At 49.2% G+C, this 15,072-nt stretch overlaps 1 protein-coding gene across 1 annotated transcript; it reads right to left on the reverse strand.

Moving 5' to 3' along the window:
- Positions 1 to 10,333: 10,333 nt before the first annotated feature.
- Positions 10,334 to 14,659, reverse strand: LOC109866869 (leucine-rich repeat-containing protein 10B). Its single transcript, XM_020455750.2, has one exon. It carries the CDS (start codon positions 12,828 to 12,830, stop codon positions 11,610 to 11,612), a length of 1,221 nt encoding a protein of 406 aa, XP_020311339.1. The 5' UTR covers positions 12,831 to 14,659; the 3' UTR covers positions 10,334 to 11,609.
- Between the last annotated feature and the right edge of the window lie 413 nt (positions 14,660 to 15,072).

Raw genomic sequence — 15,072 nt, forward strand, 5'->3', positions numbered from 1 at the left:
CTGGTCCAATGACAGCGGGTGTTCTAATGTTGCTGGTCCAATGACAGCGGGTGTTCTAATGATGTTGGTCCAATGACAGAGGGTGTTCTAATGATGTTGGTCCAATGACAGAGGGTGTTCTAATGATCCAGTCCAATGACAGCGGGTGTTCTAATGTTGCTGGTCCAATGACAGCGGGTGTTCTAATGATGTTGGTCCAATGACAGCGGGTGTTCTAATGATGCAGTCCAATGACAGCAGGTGTTCTAATGATGCAGTCCAATATACTGCTGTTGACCAGGGCCCTACCCTTCATGGGTAAGAGAGTATCATTTTGGATACAACCAGTATCTCTGGTTGTAACACACACACACACACACACACACTTATTTATTTAACTAGGCAAGTCAGTTAAGAGCATACTTATTTTTAATGACGGCCTAGGAACAGTGGGTTAACTGCCTTGTTCAGAGGCAGAACGACAGATTTTTACAACAGGCAGACATAAACAGCATCAGACACAGCAACAGTCCTAGAAACAGCAGTGACCGCCTGCCAAATGATTCACTGGAGTGAAATACAGGACCTGAGACGTAACCTGAGAGGTGATCTGAGACGTAACCTGAGACGTAACCTGAGAGGTGATCTGAGAGGTAACCTGAGAGGTGATCTGAGACGTAACCTGAGACGTAACCTGAGACGTAACCTGAGAGGTAACCTGAGACGTAACCTGAGACGTAACCTGAGAGGTAACCTGAGACGTAACCTGAGACGTAACCTGAGAGGTGATCTGAGAGGTAACCTGAGACGTAACCTGAGATGTAACCTGAGACGTAACCTGAGATGTAACCTGAGACGTAACCTGAGAGGTGATCTGAGAGGTAACCTGAGAGGTAACCTGAGACGTAACCTGAGAGGTAACCTGAGACGTAACCTGAGAGGTAACCTGAGAGGTAACCTGAGACGTAACCTGAGACGTTACCTGAGAGGTGATCTGAGAGGTAACCTGAGAGGTAACCTGAGACGTAACCTGAGAGGTGATCTGAGAGGTAACCTGAGACGTAACCTGAGAGGTGATCTGAGAGGTAACCTGAGCGGTAACTTGAGATGTAACCTGAGACGTAATCTTTATAGATAATGTTGAGGTCTTCACAAGAAATGCACTTATTTTCAATACGCAGTCAGACACAGTAACCAATCACAGTAACCAGACACAGTAACCAATCACAGTAACCCGACACAGTAACCAATCACAGTAACCAATCACAGTAACCAGACACAGTAACCAATCACAGTAACCAATCACAGTAACCAATCACAGTAACCAGACACAGTAACCAGACACAGTAACCAATCACAGTAACCAGACACAGTAACCAGACACAGTAACCAGTCACAGTAACCAGACACAGTAACCAATCACAGTAACCAGACACAGTAACCAGACACAGTAACCAATCACAGTAACCAATCACAGTAACCAATCACAGTAACCAGACACAGTAACCAGACACAGTAACCAATCACAGTAACCAGACACAGTAACCAGACACAGTAACCAGACACAGTAACCAATCACAGTAACCAGACACAGTAACCAGACACAGTAACCAGTCACAGTAACCAGACACAGTAACCAATCACAGTAACCAGACACAGTAACCAGACACAGTAACCAATCACAGTAACCAATCACAGTAACCAATCACAGTAACCAGACACAGTAACCAGACACAGTAAACAATCACAGTAACCAGACACAGTAACCAGACACAGTAACCAGTCACAGTAACCAGACACAGTAACCAATCACAGTAACCAATCACAGTAACCAGACACAGTAACCAGTCACAGTAACCAGACACAGTAACCAATCACAGTAACCAGACACAGTAACCAGACACAGTAACCAATCACAGTAACCAGACACAGTAACCAATCACAGTAACCAGACACAGTAACCAGACACAGTAACCAGACACAGTAACCAATCACAGTAACCAATCACAGTAACCAGACACAGTAACCAGACACAGTAACCAGTCACAGTAACCAATCACAGTAACCAGACACAGTAACCAGTCACAGTAACCAGACACAGTAACCAATCACAGTAACCAGACACAGTAACCAGTCACAGTAACCAGACACAGTAACCAGACACAGTAACCAATCACAGTAAACAGAACAGAGACTAGGAGAGACAGAGGGCAGAAAAGAGGCTAGGAGAGACAGAGATCAGAACAGAGGCTCGGAGAGACAGAGAGCAGAACAGAGGCTAGGAGAGACAGAGAGCAGAACAGAGGCTCGGAGAGATAGAGCAGAAAAGAGGCTAGGAGAGACAGAGAGCAGAACAGAGGCTCGGAGAGACAGAGAGCAGAACAGAGACTAGGAGAGACAGAGAGCAGAACAGAGTCTAGGAGAGACAGAGATCAGAACAGAGGCTCGGAGAGACAGAGCAGAAAAGAGGCTAGGAGAGACAGAGCAGAAAAGAGGCTAGGAGAGACAGAGATCAGAAATGAGGATAGGAGAGACAGAGAGCAAAACAGAGGCTAGGAGAGACAGAGAGCAAAACAGAGGCTAGGAGAGACAGAGAGTAGAACAGAGGCTAGGAGAGACAGAAAGCAGAACAGAGGAGAGACAGAGAGCAGAACAGATGAGAGACAGAGGCTAGGAGAGACAGAGAGCAGAATAGAGGCTAGGAGAGACAGTGAGCAGAACAGAGGCTAGGAGAGACAGAGAACAGAACAGAGGCTAGGAGAGACAGAGAGCAGAACAGAGGCTAGGAGAGACAGAGAGCAGAACAGAGGCTAGGAGAGACAGAGAACAGAAGAGTCTAGGAGAGACAGAGAACAGAACAGAGGCTAGGAGAGACAGAGCAGAAAAGAGGCTAGGAGAGACAGAGATCAGAAATGAGGCTAGGAGAGACAGAGAGCAAAACAGAGGCTAGGAGAGACAGAGAGCAGAGCAGAGGCTAGGAGAGACAGAGAGCAGAACAGAGGAGAGACAGAAAGCAGAACAGAGGAGAGACAGAAAGCAGAACAGAGAGATAGACAGAAAGCAGAACAGAGACAGACAGAAAGCAGAACAGAGGAGAGACAGAGAGCAGAACAGAGGAGAGACAGAGAGCAGAACAGAGGCTAGGAGAGACAGAGAGCAGAACAGAGGAGAGACAGCAGACATGAGCCACAGGTTAACCACACATTTCAGAGATGGAGTGCTGATCTCGGATCAGGTCCATCTTCTCATTCAGTCTAGGAGTGCTGATCTCGGATCAGGTCCACCTTCTCATTCAGTTTATGAATACTGATCTCGGATCAGGTCCACCTTCTCATTCATTATGGCTTGAAAGGCAAGACTCAACCCCACACTCCTACTCCAGGCGCTTGTGAATAGGGCCCTTGAAAGAAAGAGTAAAAGCTATCACTAAATAACACAATCAGGGGTCAGATGTGATGCCTCTCCTCTCCTCTCAGATGCAGAACCTCTCCTCTCTGATGCCAGCTGACCTATGACCCTCTCCTCTCTGATGCCAGCTGACCTATGAACCTCTCCTCTCTGATGCCAGCTGACCTATGACCCTCTCCTCTCTGATGCCAGCTAACATATGAACCTCTCCTCTCTGATACTAGCTGACCTATGACCCTCTTCTCTGATGCCAGCTAACCTATGACCCTCTCCTCTCTGATGCCAGCTGACCTATGACCCTGTCCTCTCCAATGCCAGCTGACCTATGACACTCACCTATCTGATGCCAGCTGACCTATGACCCTCTCCTCTCTGATGCCAGCTGACCTATGACCCTCACCTATCTGATGCCAGCTGACCTATGACCCTCTCCTCTCTGATGCCAGCTGACCTATGACCCTCTCCTCTCTGATGCCAGCTGACCTATGACCCTCTCCTCTCTAATGCCAGCTGACCTTTGACCCTCTCCTCTCTGGTACCAGCTGACCTATGACCCTCTCCTCTCTGATGCCAGCTGACCTATGACCCTCTCCTCTCTGATGCCAGCTGACCTTTGACCCTCTCCTCTCTGGTACCAGCTGACCTATGACCCTCTCCTCTCTGATGCCAGCTGACCTATGCCCCTCTCCTCTCTGATGCCAGCTGACCTATGCCCCTCTCCTCTCTGATGCCAGCTGACCTATGACCCTCTCCTCTCACCTCTGAGTGTAGGGTTGTTTTCTCTAATCTGCTTCCCAAATGGCATTCTGTTCCCTCTGTAGACCAGGGCCCATAAGGCTCCACGGGACAGGATGCCATTGGGATGCATGCTAAATGTACCTGCACAGTGGTCTCTCTCTCTTCTCTCCCTTGTTTTCTTGGTGACATTCCATCTTGTGTTTAAAACGTCTCTCCCTGCCTTTTATGGAGAAGTACCCCAGGCAACTATTCACCCCTCTCCTCCTCTCTCTCCCTTTCTCATCTCTCTCCCCCTCTCTTCTCTCCCCCTCTCTACGTCTCTCCCTCCCCTCTACCCCCCTGCCTCTCTCTCCTTCTCTCTCTCCTCTCTATCCCCCTCACCTCTCTCCCTCTCTCTCCTCTCTACCCCCCTGCCTCTCTCTCCTTCTCTCTCTTCCCTCTATCCCCCTCACCTCTCTCCCTCTCCCTTCCCTCTATCCCCCTCACCTCTCTCCCTCTCCCTTCCCTCTACCCCCTGCCTCTCTCTCCTTCTCTCTCTCCTCTCTATCCCCCTCACCTCTCTCCCTCTCTCTCTCCTCTCTATCCCCCTGCCTCTCTCTCTCCTCTCTATCCCCCTCACCTCTCTCCCTCTCTCTCCTCTCTATCCCCCTCACCTCTCTCCCTCTCTCTTCCCTCTATCCCCCTGCCTCTCTCTCTCCTTCTCTCTCTTCCCTCTATCCTCCTCACCTCTCTCCTTCTCTCTCTTCCCTCTATCCCCCTCACCTCTCTCCTTCCCTCTCTTCCCTCTATCCCCCTGCCTCTCTCCTCTCTATCCCCCTCACCTCTCTCCCTCTCTCTTCCCTCTATCCCCCTGCCTCTCTATCCCCCTCACCTCTCTCCCTCTCTCTTCCCTCTATCCCCTCACCTCTCTCCCTTCCCTCTATCCCCCTCACCTCTCTCTCTCTCTCTCTCCCTCCCGTGCCCCCCTCTCTCTATCCCCTTCTCATCTCTTTCTCTCTCTCTCTCCAACTCTCTCTCTCCCTCTTGGCACAGACATGCTCAGGAGAGTACTGATTGCACTCTTCGCCAGTGGGAAGGAAGGAAGTGAAGGTCTTGTTAAGGACTGGTAATAAATACTGTACAAATTATGCTGTTGGATTATGTACTTACAAAGAACACAGCCACTGTCTGCAAATAAAACAAAATGGTTAAGAAACATCAACAAGTAATGGACACATTTACAAAGACAATGAGGGAAAAGTTAGTGGTCTTGAATCCATGTTTGACTGTGTCTTGTTTATAACACCAATTAGACATAATATATGCTTCTAACTAGTGCAATTTTGAACAACTTAATTATTTATGTTACTCTCCACGTTAACAAAATAGATCTCTTTGTGCAGTTTTCAAAAAGCGTGCTGATCTAGGATCAGACCCCCCCCCCCCCCGTCCATTTAATCTGATTCATTCTGATCTAGGATCAGCCCCCCCCCCCCCCCCCCCCCCCCGTCCATTTAATCAGATTCATTCTGATCTAGGATCAAACCGCCCCCGTCCATTTAATCTGATTAATTGGGATCTAAAAGGCGAAACTGATCCTAAATCAGCACTCCTCCCCTCAGACTGTGTCAATGTGGACCCAATCAGCACTCCTCCCCTCAGACTGTCAATGTGGACCCAATCAGCACTCCTCCCCTCAGACTGTGTCAATGTGGACCCAATCAGCACTCCTCCCCTCAGACTGTCAATGTGGACCCAATCAGCACTCCTCCCCTCAGACTGTGTCAATGTGGACCCAATCAGCACTCCTCCCCTCGGACTGTCAATGTGGACCCAATCAGCACTCCTCCCCTCGGACTGTCAATGTGGACCCAATCAGCACTCCTCCCCTCAGACTGTCAATGTGGACCCAATCAGCACTCCTCCCCTCGGACTGTCAATGTGGACCCAATCAGCACTCCTCCCCTCGGACTGTCAATGTGGACCCAATCAGCACTCCTCCCCTCAGACTGTGTCAATGTGGACCCAATCAGCACTCCTCCCCTCAGACTGTCAATGTGGACCCAATCAGCACTCCTCCCCTCGGACTGTCAATGTGGACCCAATCAGCACTCCTCCCCTCAGACTGTCAATGTGGACCCAATCAGCACTCCTCCCCTCAGACTGTCAATGTGGACCCAATCAGCACTCCTCCCCTCGGACTGTCAATGTGGACCCAATCAGCACTCCTCCCCTCAGACTGTCAATGTGGACCCAATCAGCACTCCTCCCCTCAGACTGTGTCAATGTGGACCCAATCAGCACTCATCCCCTCAGACTGTCAATGTGGACCCAATCAGCACTCCTCCCCTCAGACTGTGTCAATGTGGACCCAATCAGCACTCCTCCCCTCAGACTGTCAATGTGGACCCAATCAGCACTCCTCCCCTCAGACTGTGTCAATGTGGACCCAATCAGCACTCCTCCCCTCAGACTGTGTCAATGTGGACCCAATCAGCACTCCTCCCCTCAGACTGTGTCAATGTGGACCCAATCAGCACTCCTCCCCTCGGACTGTCAATGTGGACCCAATCAGCACTCCTCCCCTCAGACTGTGTCAATGTGGACCCAATCAGCACTCCTCCCCTCGGACTGTCAATGTGGACCCAATCAGCACTCATCCCCTCGGACTGTGTCAATGTGGACCCAATCAGCACTCCTCCCCTCAGACTGTCAATGTGGACCCAATCAGCACTCCTCCCCTCAGACTGTCAATGTGGACCCAATCAGCACTCCTCCCCTCAGACTGTGTCAATGTGGACCCAATCAGCACTCCTCCCCTCAGACTGTGTCAATGTGGACCCAATCAGCACTCCTCCCCTCAGACTGTGTCAATGTGGACCCAATCAGCACTCCTCCCCTCAGACTGTCAATGTGGACCCAATCAGCACTCCTCCCCTCAGACTGTGTCAATGTGGACCCAATCAGCACTCCTCCCCTCGGACTGTCAATGTGGACCCAATCAGCACTCATCCCCTCGGACTGTGTCAATGTGGACCCAATCAGCACTCCTCCCCTCAGACTGTGTCAATGTGGACCCAATCAGCACTCCTCCCCTCGGACTGTCAATGTGGACCCAATCAGCACTCATCCCCTCGGACTGTGTCAATGTGGACCCAATCAGCACTCCTCCCCTCAGACTGTGTCAATGTGGACCCAATCAGCACTCCTCCCCTCAGACTGTCAATGTGGACCCAATCAGCACTCATCCCCTCGGACTGTGTCAATGTGGACCCAATCAGCACTCCTCCCCTCAGACTGTCAATGTGGACCCAATCAGCACTCCTCCCCTCAGACTGTGTCAATGTGGACCCAATCAGCACTCCTCCCCTCAGACTGTGTCAATGTGGACCCAATCAGCACTCATCCCCTCGGACTGTGTCAATGTGGACCCAATCAGCACTCCTCCCCTCAGACTGTCAATGTGGACCCAATCAGCACTCCTCCCCTCAGACTGTGTCAATGTGGACCCAATCAGCACTCCTCCCCTCAGACTGTGTCAATGTGGACCCAATCAGCACTCCTCCCCTCAGACTGTGTCAATGTGGACCCAATCAGCACTCCTCCCCTCAGACTGTCAATGTGGACCCAATCAGCACTCCTCCCCTCAGACTGTGTCAATGTGGACCCAATCAGCACTCCTCCCCTCGGACTGTCAATGTGGACCCAATCAGCACTCATCCCCTCGGACTGTGTCAATGTGGACCCAATCAGCACTCCTCCCCTCAGACTGTGTCAATGTGGACCCAATCAGCACTCCTCCCCTCGGACTGTCAATGTGGACCCAATCAGCACTCATCCCCTCGGACTGTGTCAATGTGGACCCAATCAGCACTCCTCCCCTCAGACTGTGTCAATGTGGACCCAATCAGCACTCCTCCCCTCAGACTGTCAATGTGGACCCAATCAGCACTCCTCCCCTCGGACTGTCAATGTGGACCCAATCAGCACTCCTCCCCTCAGACTGTCAATGTGGACCCAATCAGCACTCCTCCCCTCAGACTGTGTCAATGTGGACCCAATCAGCACTCCTCCCCTCGGACTGTCAATGTGGACCCAATCAGCACTCCTCCCCTCAGACTGTCAATGTGGACCCAATCAGCACTCCTCCCCTCAGACTGTGTCAATGTGGACCCAATCAGCACTCCTCCCCTCGGACTGTCAATGTACCCAATCAGCACTCCTCCCCTCAGACTGTGTCAATGTGGACCCAATCAGCACTCCTCCCCTCAGACTGTCAATGTGGACCCAATCAGCACTCCTCCCCTCAGACTGTCAATGTGGACCCAATCAGCACTCCTCCCCTCAGACTGTGTCAATGTGGACCCAATCAGCACTCCTCCCCTCAGACTGTCAATGTGGACCCAATCAGCACTCCTCCCCTCAGACTGTGTCAATGTGGACCCAATCAGCACTCCTCCCCTCAGACTGTCAATGTGGACCCAATCAGCACTCCTCTCCTCAGACTGTCAATGTGGACCCAATCAGCACTCCTCCCCTCAGACTGTGTCAATGTGGACCCAATCAGCACTCCTCCCCTCAGACTGTCAATGTGGACCCAATCAGCACTCCTCCCCTCAGACTGTGTCAATGTGGACCCAGTTACCAGCAGGTGTCTTGATAATGGTAAAATGCAGCGAGTCAGGGGTTCCTGGGCCACATGAAATTGTTAAAATACTGTGTTCATACTGTTTTGCTATGATCAATACATACATAATCTTGACCTAATAGCAACAGTATCTCTTGACAACGAGGCCTGTTTTCCATGACATGCCTAAATACTAATAACCACTAGGCCTAAATACTAATAACCACTAGGCCTAAATACTAATAACCACTAGGCCTAAATACTAATAACCACTAGGCCTAAATACTAATAACCACTAGGCCTAAATACTAATAACCACTAGGCCTAAATACTAATAACCACTAGGCCTAAATACTAATAACCACTAGGCCTAAATACTAATAACCACTAGGCCTAAATACTAATAAGCACTAGGCCTAAATACTAATAACCACTAGGCCTAAATACTAATAACCACTAGGCCTAAATACTAATAACCACTAGGCCTAAATACTAATAACCACTAGGCCTAAATACTAATAACCACTAGGCCTAAATACTAATAACCACTAGGCCTAAATACTAATAACCACTAGGCCTAAATACTAATAACCACTAGGCCTAAATACTAATAACCACTAGGCCTAAATACTAATAACCACTAGGCCTAAATACTAATAAGCACTAGGCCTAAATACTAATAACCACTAGGCCTAAATACTAATAACCACTAGGCCTAAATACTAATAACCACTAGGCCTAAATACTAATAACCACTGGGCTAATAAATAAACGTGTTTCTCTAGATTTTTTTACGACCTATATCAGTTTTTCCCCAAACTCGGTCGTCGGTAACTAACACTATACTCAGCTGATTAAAATAATCAACATATTAGGCAATAATTTAAGAGAAGTGATCGTGTCAGGGGGATACTATACCAAACGGGTTTATTTCGTATTGTTATCGGTATTTTCGTTTTTAAACTGCATTTGTTGGTTAGGGGCTTTTGTAAAGTAAGTATTTTTACTGTGAGGTCTACTACACCTGTTGTATTCAGCATTTCACTGTAAGGTCTACTACACCTGTTGTATTCAGTATTTTTACTGTGAGGTCTACTACACCTGTTGTATTCAGCATTTCACTGTAATGTCTACTACACCTGTTGTATTCAGTATTTTTACTGTGAGGTCTACTACACCTGTTGTATTCAGCATTTCACTGTAAGGTCTACTACACCTGTTGTATTCAGCATTTCACTGTAAGGTCTACTACACCTGTTGTATTCAGCATTTCTACTGTAAGGTCTACTACACCTGTTGTATTCAGCATTTCACTGTAAGGTCTACTACACCTGTTGTATTCAGCATTTCACTGTAAGGTCTACTACACCTGTTGTATTCAGCATTTCACTGTAAGGTCTACTACACCTGTTGTATTTGGCGCATGTGACTAATACAATCATTATTTGATTTGATGTACAGTAGACTTAGCTCCTGGCTCAGATATTGTCTGAACATCATCATAAACCTAAACCACCTGATCGGGAGTTGTACCAGACTCCTGAGAGACCTGGTGAACACAGCTTCGGTCTCCCTGTGTATGAATGATTCAGTCCAACCCGATAAACTCAATCATTATTTAATGAGGCAAGATTAGATTTCCTTTATACACATAATGGGTTTAACAAAAACAAACTATATCACATTACAAAGGTAATAAGTTTACCCCCCCACTTCAAAATACACACACTCAAAACGGGTACGCGTTCACACACACTTACTCAAGCGTGTACACGTTCATACACACACCCATATATACACACTTGCGTGTCCGCATTCACACACAACCACTCAAACACACACACACACTTACTCAATGCAGACACACACACACACTGACACACACACTGACACAGCGTCACCGGAGTCCTGCTCTGACTTGCCAATTTGCCGAGTTGGCAAAAACGCCGCTGCCTGCCATCATCTCCACAATGTGCAGTGCATGGATCTGTCTTCAGGTCAGTTTGAAAAACATCTAATGTCTTAGTTATTTAGTGGCTCAGCCCTGCTCTACTTCTAACTACGGACAGAGAATGTCAAAGTCACATATTATAGCAACAGGTTCAGGAGGCTAATCATTAATTCATTTCACACAGGATTTACTAAGTTAAACAACCCTCTGGTTGAGCGTTGTCATGACAGCTGGAGCGTTGTCATGACAGCTGGAGCGTTGTCATAAAAAAGGTCTAGCCTAGAAAGGCAGAAGAACAATATTTGAATCCACTTGAATGGATAATTAACTAACTAACATAGGCTATTAATCCTGGTGTTTTCCTTATATTGTCCACTTAGTTCTCATATCACCTCCTAGTGCAAATCAGGAAGCTGTCAAGTAGTCAGAATCTTAGGAAGGGGAGGGGTCCTAGGTTTAGGAAAGGGGAGGGGTCCTAGGTTTAGGAAAGGGAGGGGTCCTATGTTTATGAAGGGGAGGGGTCCTAGGTTTAGGAAAGGGAGGGGTCCTAGGTTTAGGGAGGGGAGGGGTCCTATGTTTAGGAAGGGGAGGGGTCCTAGGTTTAGGAAAGGGAAGGGTCCTAGGTTTAGGAAAGGGAGGGGTCCTAGGTTTAGGAAAGGGAGGGGTCCTAGGTTTAGGAAGGGGAGGGGTCCTAGGTTTAGGAAGGGGAGGGGTGAGAGGCTGTGTCTGAGAGCATCGAATCCGTGATGCATTGTTGGTCAATTGTGACTGACTGATCTACAAATAATTCTAAGTAGTTATTTATGATGCAAGGTGGCTTGTAGATCAGTCAGTAGTCTGCAATGTCTGCTGCAGGGTCAAACAAGTCTAGACTTAGGAGGGAAGGACTCAGAGCCTTTGCAGGAGGAGGAGTCAATCAGTCAGTCATCAATGCCGGCCCCCTTGTCTTCCTGGTTCCTCTAGCTCCTCCCCCTCCTCATACTCATAGTCCATATCTCCTCGTTCGTACTCCAAATCCCCAACCTCATACCCCTCCCCCTCACATATAAGCTCCTCCTTGTCATATTCTATCCCCTCCAGGTCATACTCAAGCCCCGCCCCGTAGTCGTTCAACGCCCTCTCTAACTCCGCCTCCATCTCCTCCTTCCTCCTCTCTTCCTCGGTTAGGGGCATCGCCACGGTTACCACCTCGTTGTACTTGTGCCCAGCGTGCGATGCACTGTTCTGTTTGGCCGTCTTTAGAATGCCTTGGATCACAGGCCCATCCCCGGCCAGCACAGCCTCTTCCGCATCCCTCACATCCTGCTCCTTCTTAGCCTTCCTGTCTGCCCGTTCCTGGAGCTCCTCCTGGGCCCCCTCCCCAACCAGCAGCACCTCCTCCCCCACACCAGGAGGCCCCTCCACTGGGTTGTGGTCGTAGGAGAAGAGGCGGAGGGCGGGGAGCCGGCTCAGATTAGGGAACACCTCGATCTTGTTCTTGTCCAAGTCTAAGATCTCCAGATCCACCATGCGGAGTAAGACACGGGGGAACTCGGTGAAACGGTTTCCGTAGAGCCACAGTCCCCGCAGGGCCTCCATGCGCCACAGGTCCGGGGGCAGTGTCCGTAGCCTGTTGTCCCCCATCTGGAGGGACCTGAGGTGGGGTAAGTCGTAGAGCTGGCGGGGGAAGCACGTGAAGTAGTTGCTCTCCATCCAGAGGCAGCGAAGGCTCTGAAGGTTGCGTAGCTCTGGAGGGAGAGATATCAGGCGGTTGGAGCCCAGGTAGAGACGTGTCAGGTTACGGAGCTGGCAGATGGCCAACGGGACGTCCTCCATCTTGTTAAAGTCTAGAGCCAGGATGCGGAGGCCCTTCAGTTGGACGATGTTCTCCGGGAGGGTCCGCAGGCTATTACCACACACATACAGCTTCTCCAGGTGACGTAGCCCACAGACGACACCGGGCAACCTGCGAAACTTCTTATAGCTCAGGTCCAAAACGGGATCTCCGCTCGCCAGCATCTCCTCCACCCCTAGGGGAAGCTCATCGTCCTCCATCTCCTCCTCTTTCTTCTTCTTCCTCCTCCTCTTCTCCTCCTCCATTACTTTCACTTTCTCCCCATCCCCATCCTTCTCTTCCTCGTCCTCCTCCTTCCTGGAGGAGTTGCCCATGCCGTGCCCGTTGCTACGCCCGTTGCTACACCCGTGGCCCGGCAGCCTGCCGTTGGATACTGGCTGAGTCAGGATGGAATCAGGGGATGAGGCTGAAGCCTTGTCTGAGACTGGGGTTGGAACTGAGACCGAAGCTCCAACAATGGCTGGGGTTGAGGCTGAAGCTGGTCAGGACAGGACAGTGTCTGAAGACGTGTCTGAGGCTGGTTCTGTGGCTGGTCGTGTCTGTGTCCGAGGCTGGTCTGGCTGGGGCTGACGCTGGTTCTTAGACTGGTCAGCCCGGTCAGAAGCTCCTACTCTGAGCTGAGGCTGGTGCTGGTCAGCCCGGTCGGAGGCTCCTACTCTGAACTGAGGCTGGTGCTGGTCAGCCCGGTCGGAGGCTCCTACTCTGAACTGGTGAGAAAGGATCCAGTGGCAGGACCCGCAGCAACAGGGGGCATTGTGTTCCTTAATAGGCCAGTGATTGCTCTCTGCTAGCTCAGCAGCCACAGACCAACACATGGTACTAGAAGTGGCACTGTCTGACTGCCCCACATTAGATGAAGTGTCAACTGACATCGACACATTACAATAATATTGATGGATTTGTAATTGTAATTGTAAAAAAAATAATAATAATGTTTACCCTTATTTTAGCAGGTAAGTTGACAGAGAACACATTCTCATTTACAGCAAGGACCTGGAGAACAGTTGAAAGGGAGAGGTGGGGAGATGGATAAGCCAATTAGAAGCTTATTAAGAACAACAACCAAAAGCAGCAGAGTAGTGTTTGAAGAAGTGATAATAATAATAATCCTAATAATTTAACTCAACAATATAAAGCTGAATGTTGATGATAAAACATAGTCTTTTCGTGTCTGTTTGGAGTCAGCCAGAGCAGTCAACCAATGTAAATAAGACTATAAATGTCTTCCCAGAACAGATAAAATGGCTCCACAAACTTCCAACAGAAGCCGACTTGCCATTTGGGTATCATATGTTCATTTGGATGCTGTCCGCGTCTTACTGTCGGCTACTTTACTCCATGGAAGTTTTCAGTAGATATGTTCTCAGTCCAGTGTGACAGACGACAACCGCAGGCTTTAGACATTTCATTTTACTTTCCATATGAGCTTGAATTCTGCTCGACAGACGGAGCAGATGTCAGTGTCACCTGTTCCACTGATCTTATGATGCGAGAACGCAGAACAAGAATTACACCCCCCCAAAAAGTGGATACGTTCGCGTTAGATGCCCTTTTTTCCCGTGATGACTGTATGTTCAGTCCGTCGAGCGAGAGAGCGAGTCGGAGCCCAGCTTGACGCGCAGGCGGCTACGCAGCTGTGTGGTGATGTGTTGACCTGGCCAGCGGCAAAGTGAAAGAGCGAAAAAAGGAAGTCCACTTTGGTGATCACTCACTCTTGCTTTGGTGATGACGGTTGCGCACTTAGCGCATTTCGGGCTATCGTTAATGTCGTCATCTTGCTGCCCAAAGTCACTAGACCGTTCGCCTGTATACAAAATGGAGAATTTTCAATTTGGCTACTATGAAAACTATCGGTTACGCGCGGGTCGCTCGGTCCGCTCTTCGCTGTCGCCTCACTGATATCTCAAACTAGTGTACGTTATCCGGTTTCTCGCGTCTCGGCTGGAGATTTGCGTACTACGTTGCCTAGGACTGTCTCCCATCCCTAGCAACCGAAACAGAGGGACACGAGAGAGCATTGTCAAACACGTACATCACATGGTTAGAGAGGGAGAGGGAAAGAGGGGGCAGGGGAGAGAGACAGGGAAAGAGAGAGACAGAGAGAGGGAGAGGGAAAGAGGGGGCAGGGGAGAGAGACAGGGAAAGAGAGAGACAGAGAGAGGGAGAGGGGAGGGAGCAGAGGAGATGGATGAGAGAGTGGGGGAGGAAAATAGGGAGAGAGAGTGATTGAAGAGAAATAAAGAGGAGACAGAGAGGAGAAAAGAGTGATGAGAGGGACCACTGATGTGATCTAGTATAATTAAGAGTTAAAGATTGGCACATAGCAGGCTATAAAATATTCCCAGATAAAGTCTGTAATTGACACAGGATTTACATAATAGCCTACGCTTCATATTGACCAATTATAAATAGGGAGTTGCATTCAAAATGGAAAAGTGGTAATATGATTGTGTGCATGGGCACACTGGCAGCTGTATTTATTTAGGAACATGCAACACACACCGATGATGGAATATAATACACACCAATGCATCTACAAACAAAGGTATTTTGTAA

This window comes from Oncorhynchus kisutch, linkage group LG22 (assembly GCF_002021735.2).
Source record: "Oncorhynchus kisutch isolate 150728-3 linkage group LG22, Okis_V2, whole genome shotgun sequence".
Taxonomy (NCBI): Eukaryota; Metazoa; Chordata; class Actinopteri; order Salmoniformes; family Salmonidae; genus Oncorhynchus; species Oncorhynchus kisutch.

What these genes read in the sequence shown, in the direction of transcription:
- LOC109866869 (XM_020455750.2), bottom strand. Translation starts at nt 12,830, where the DNA reads ATGGGCAACTCCTCCAGGAAGGAGGAGGACGAGGAAGAGAAGGATGGG.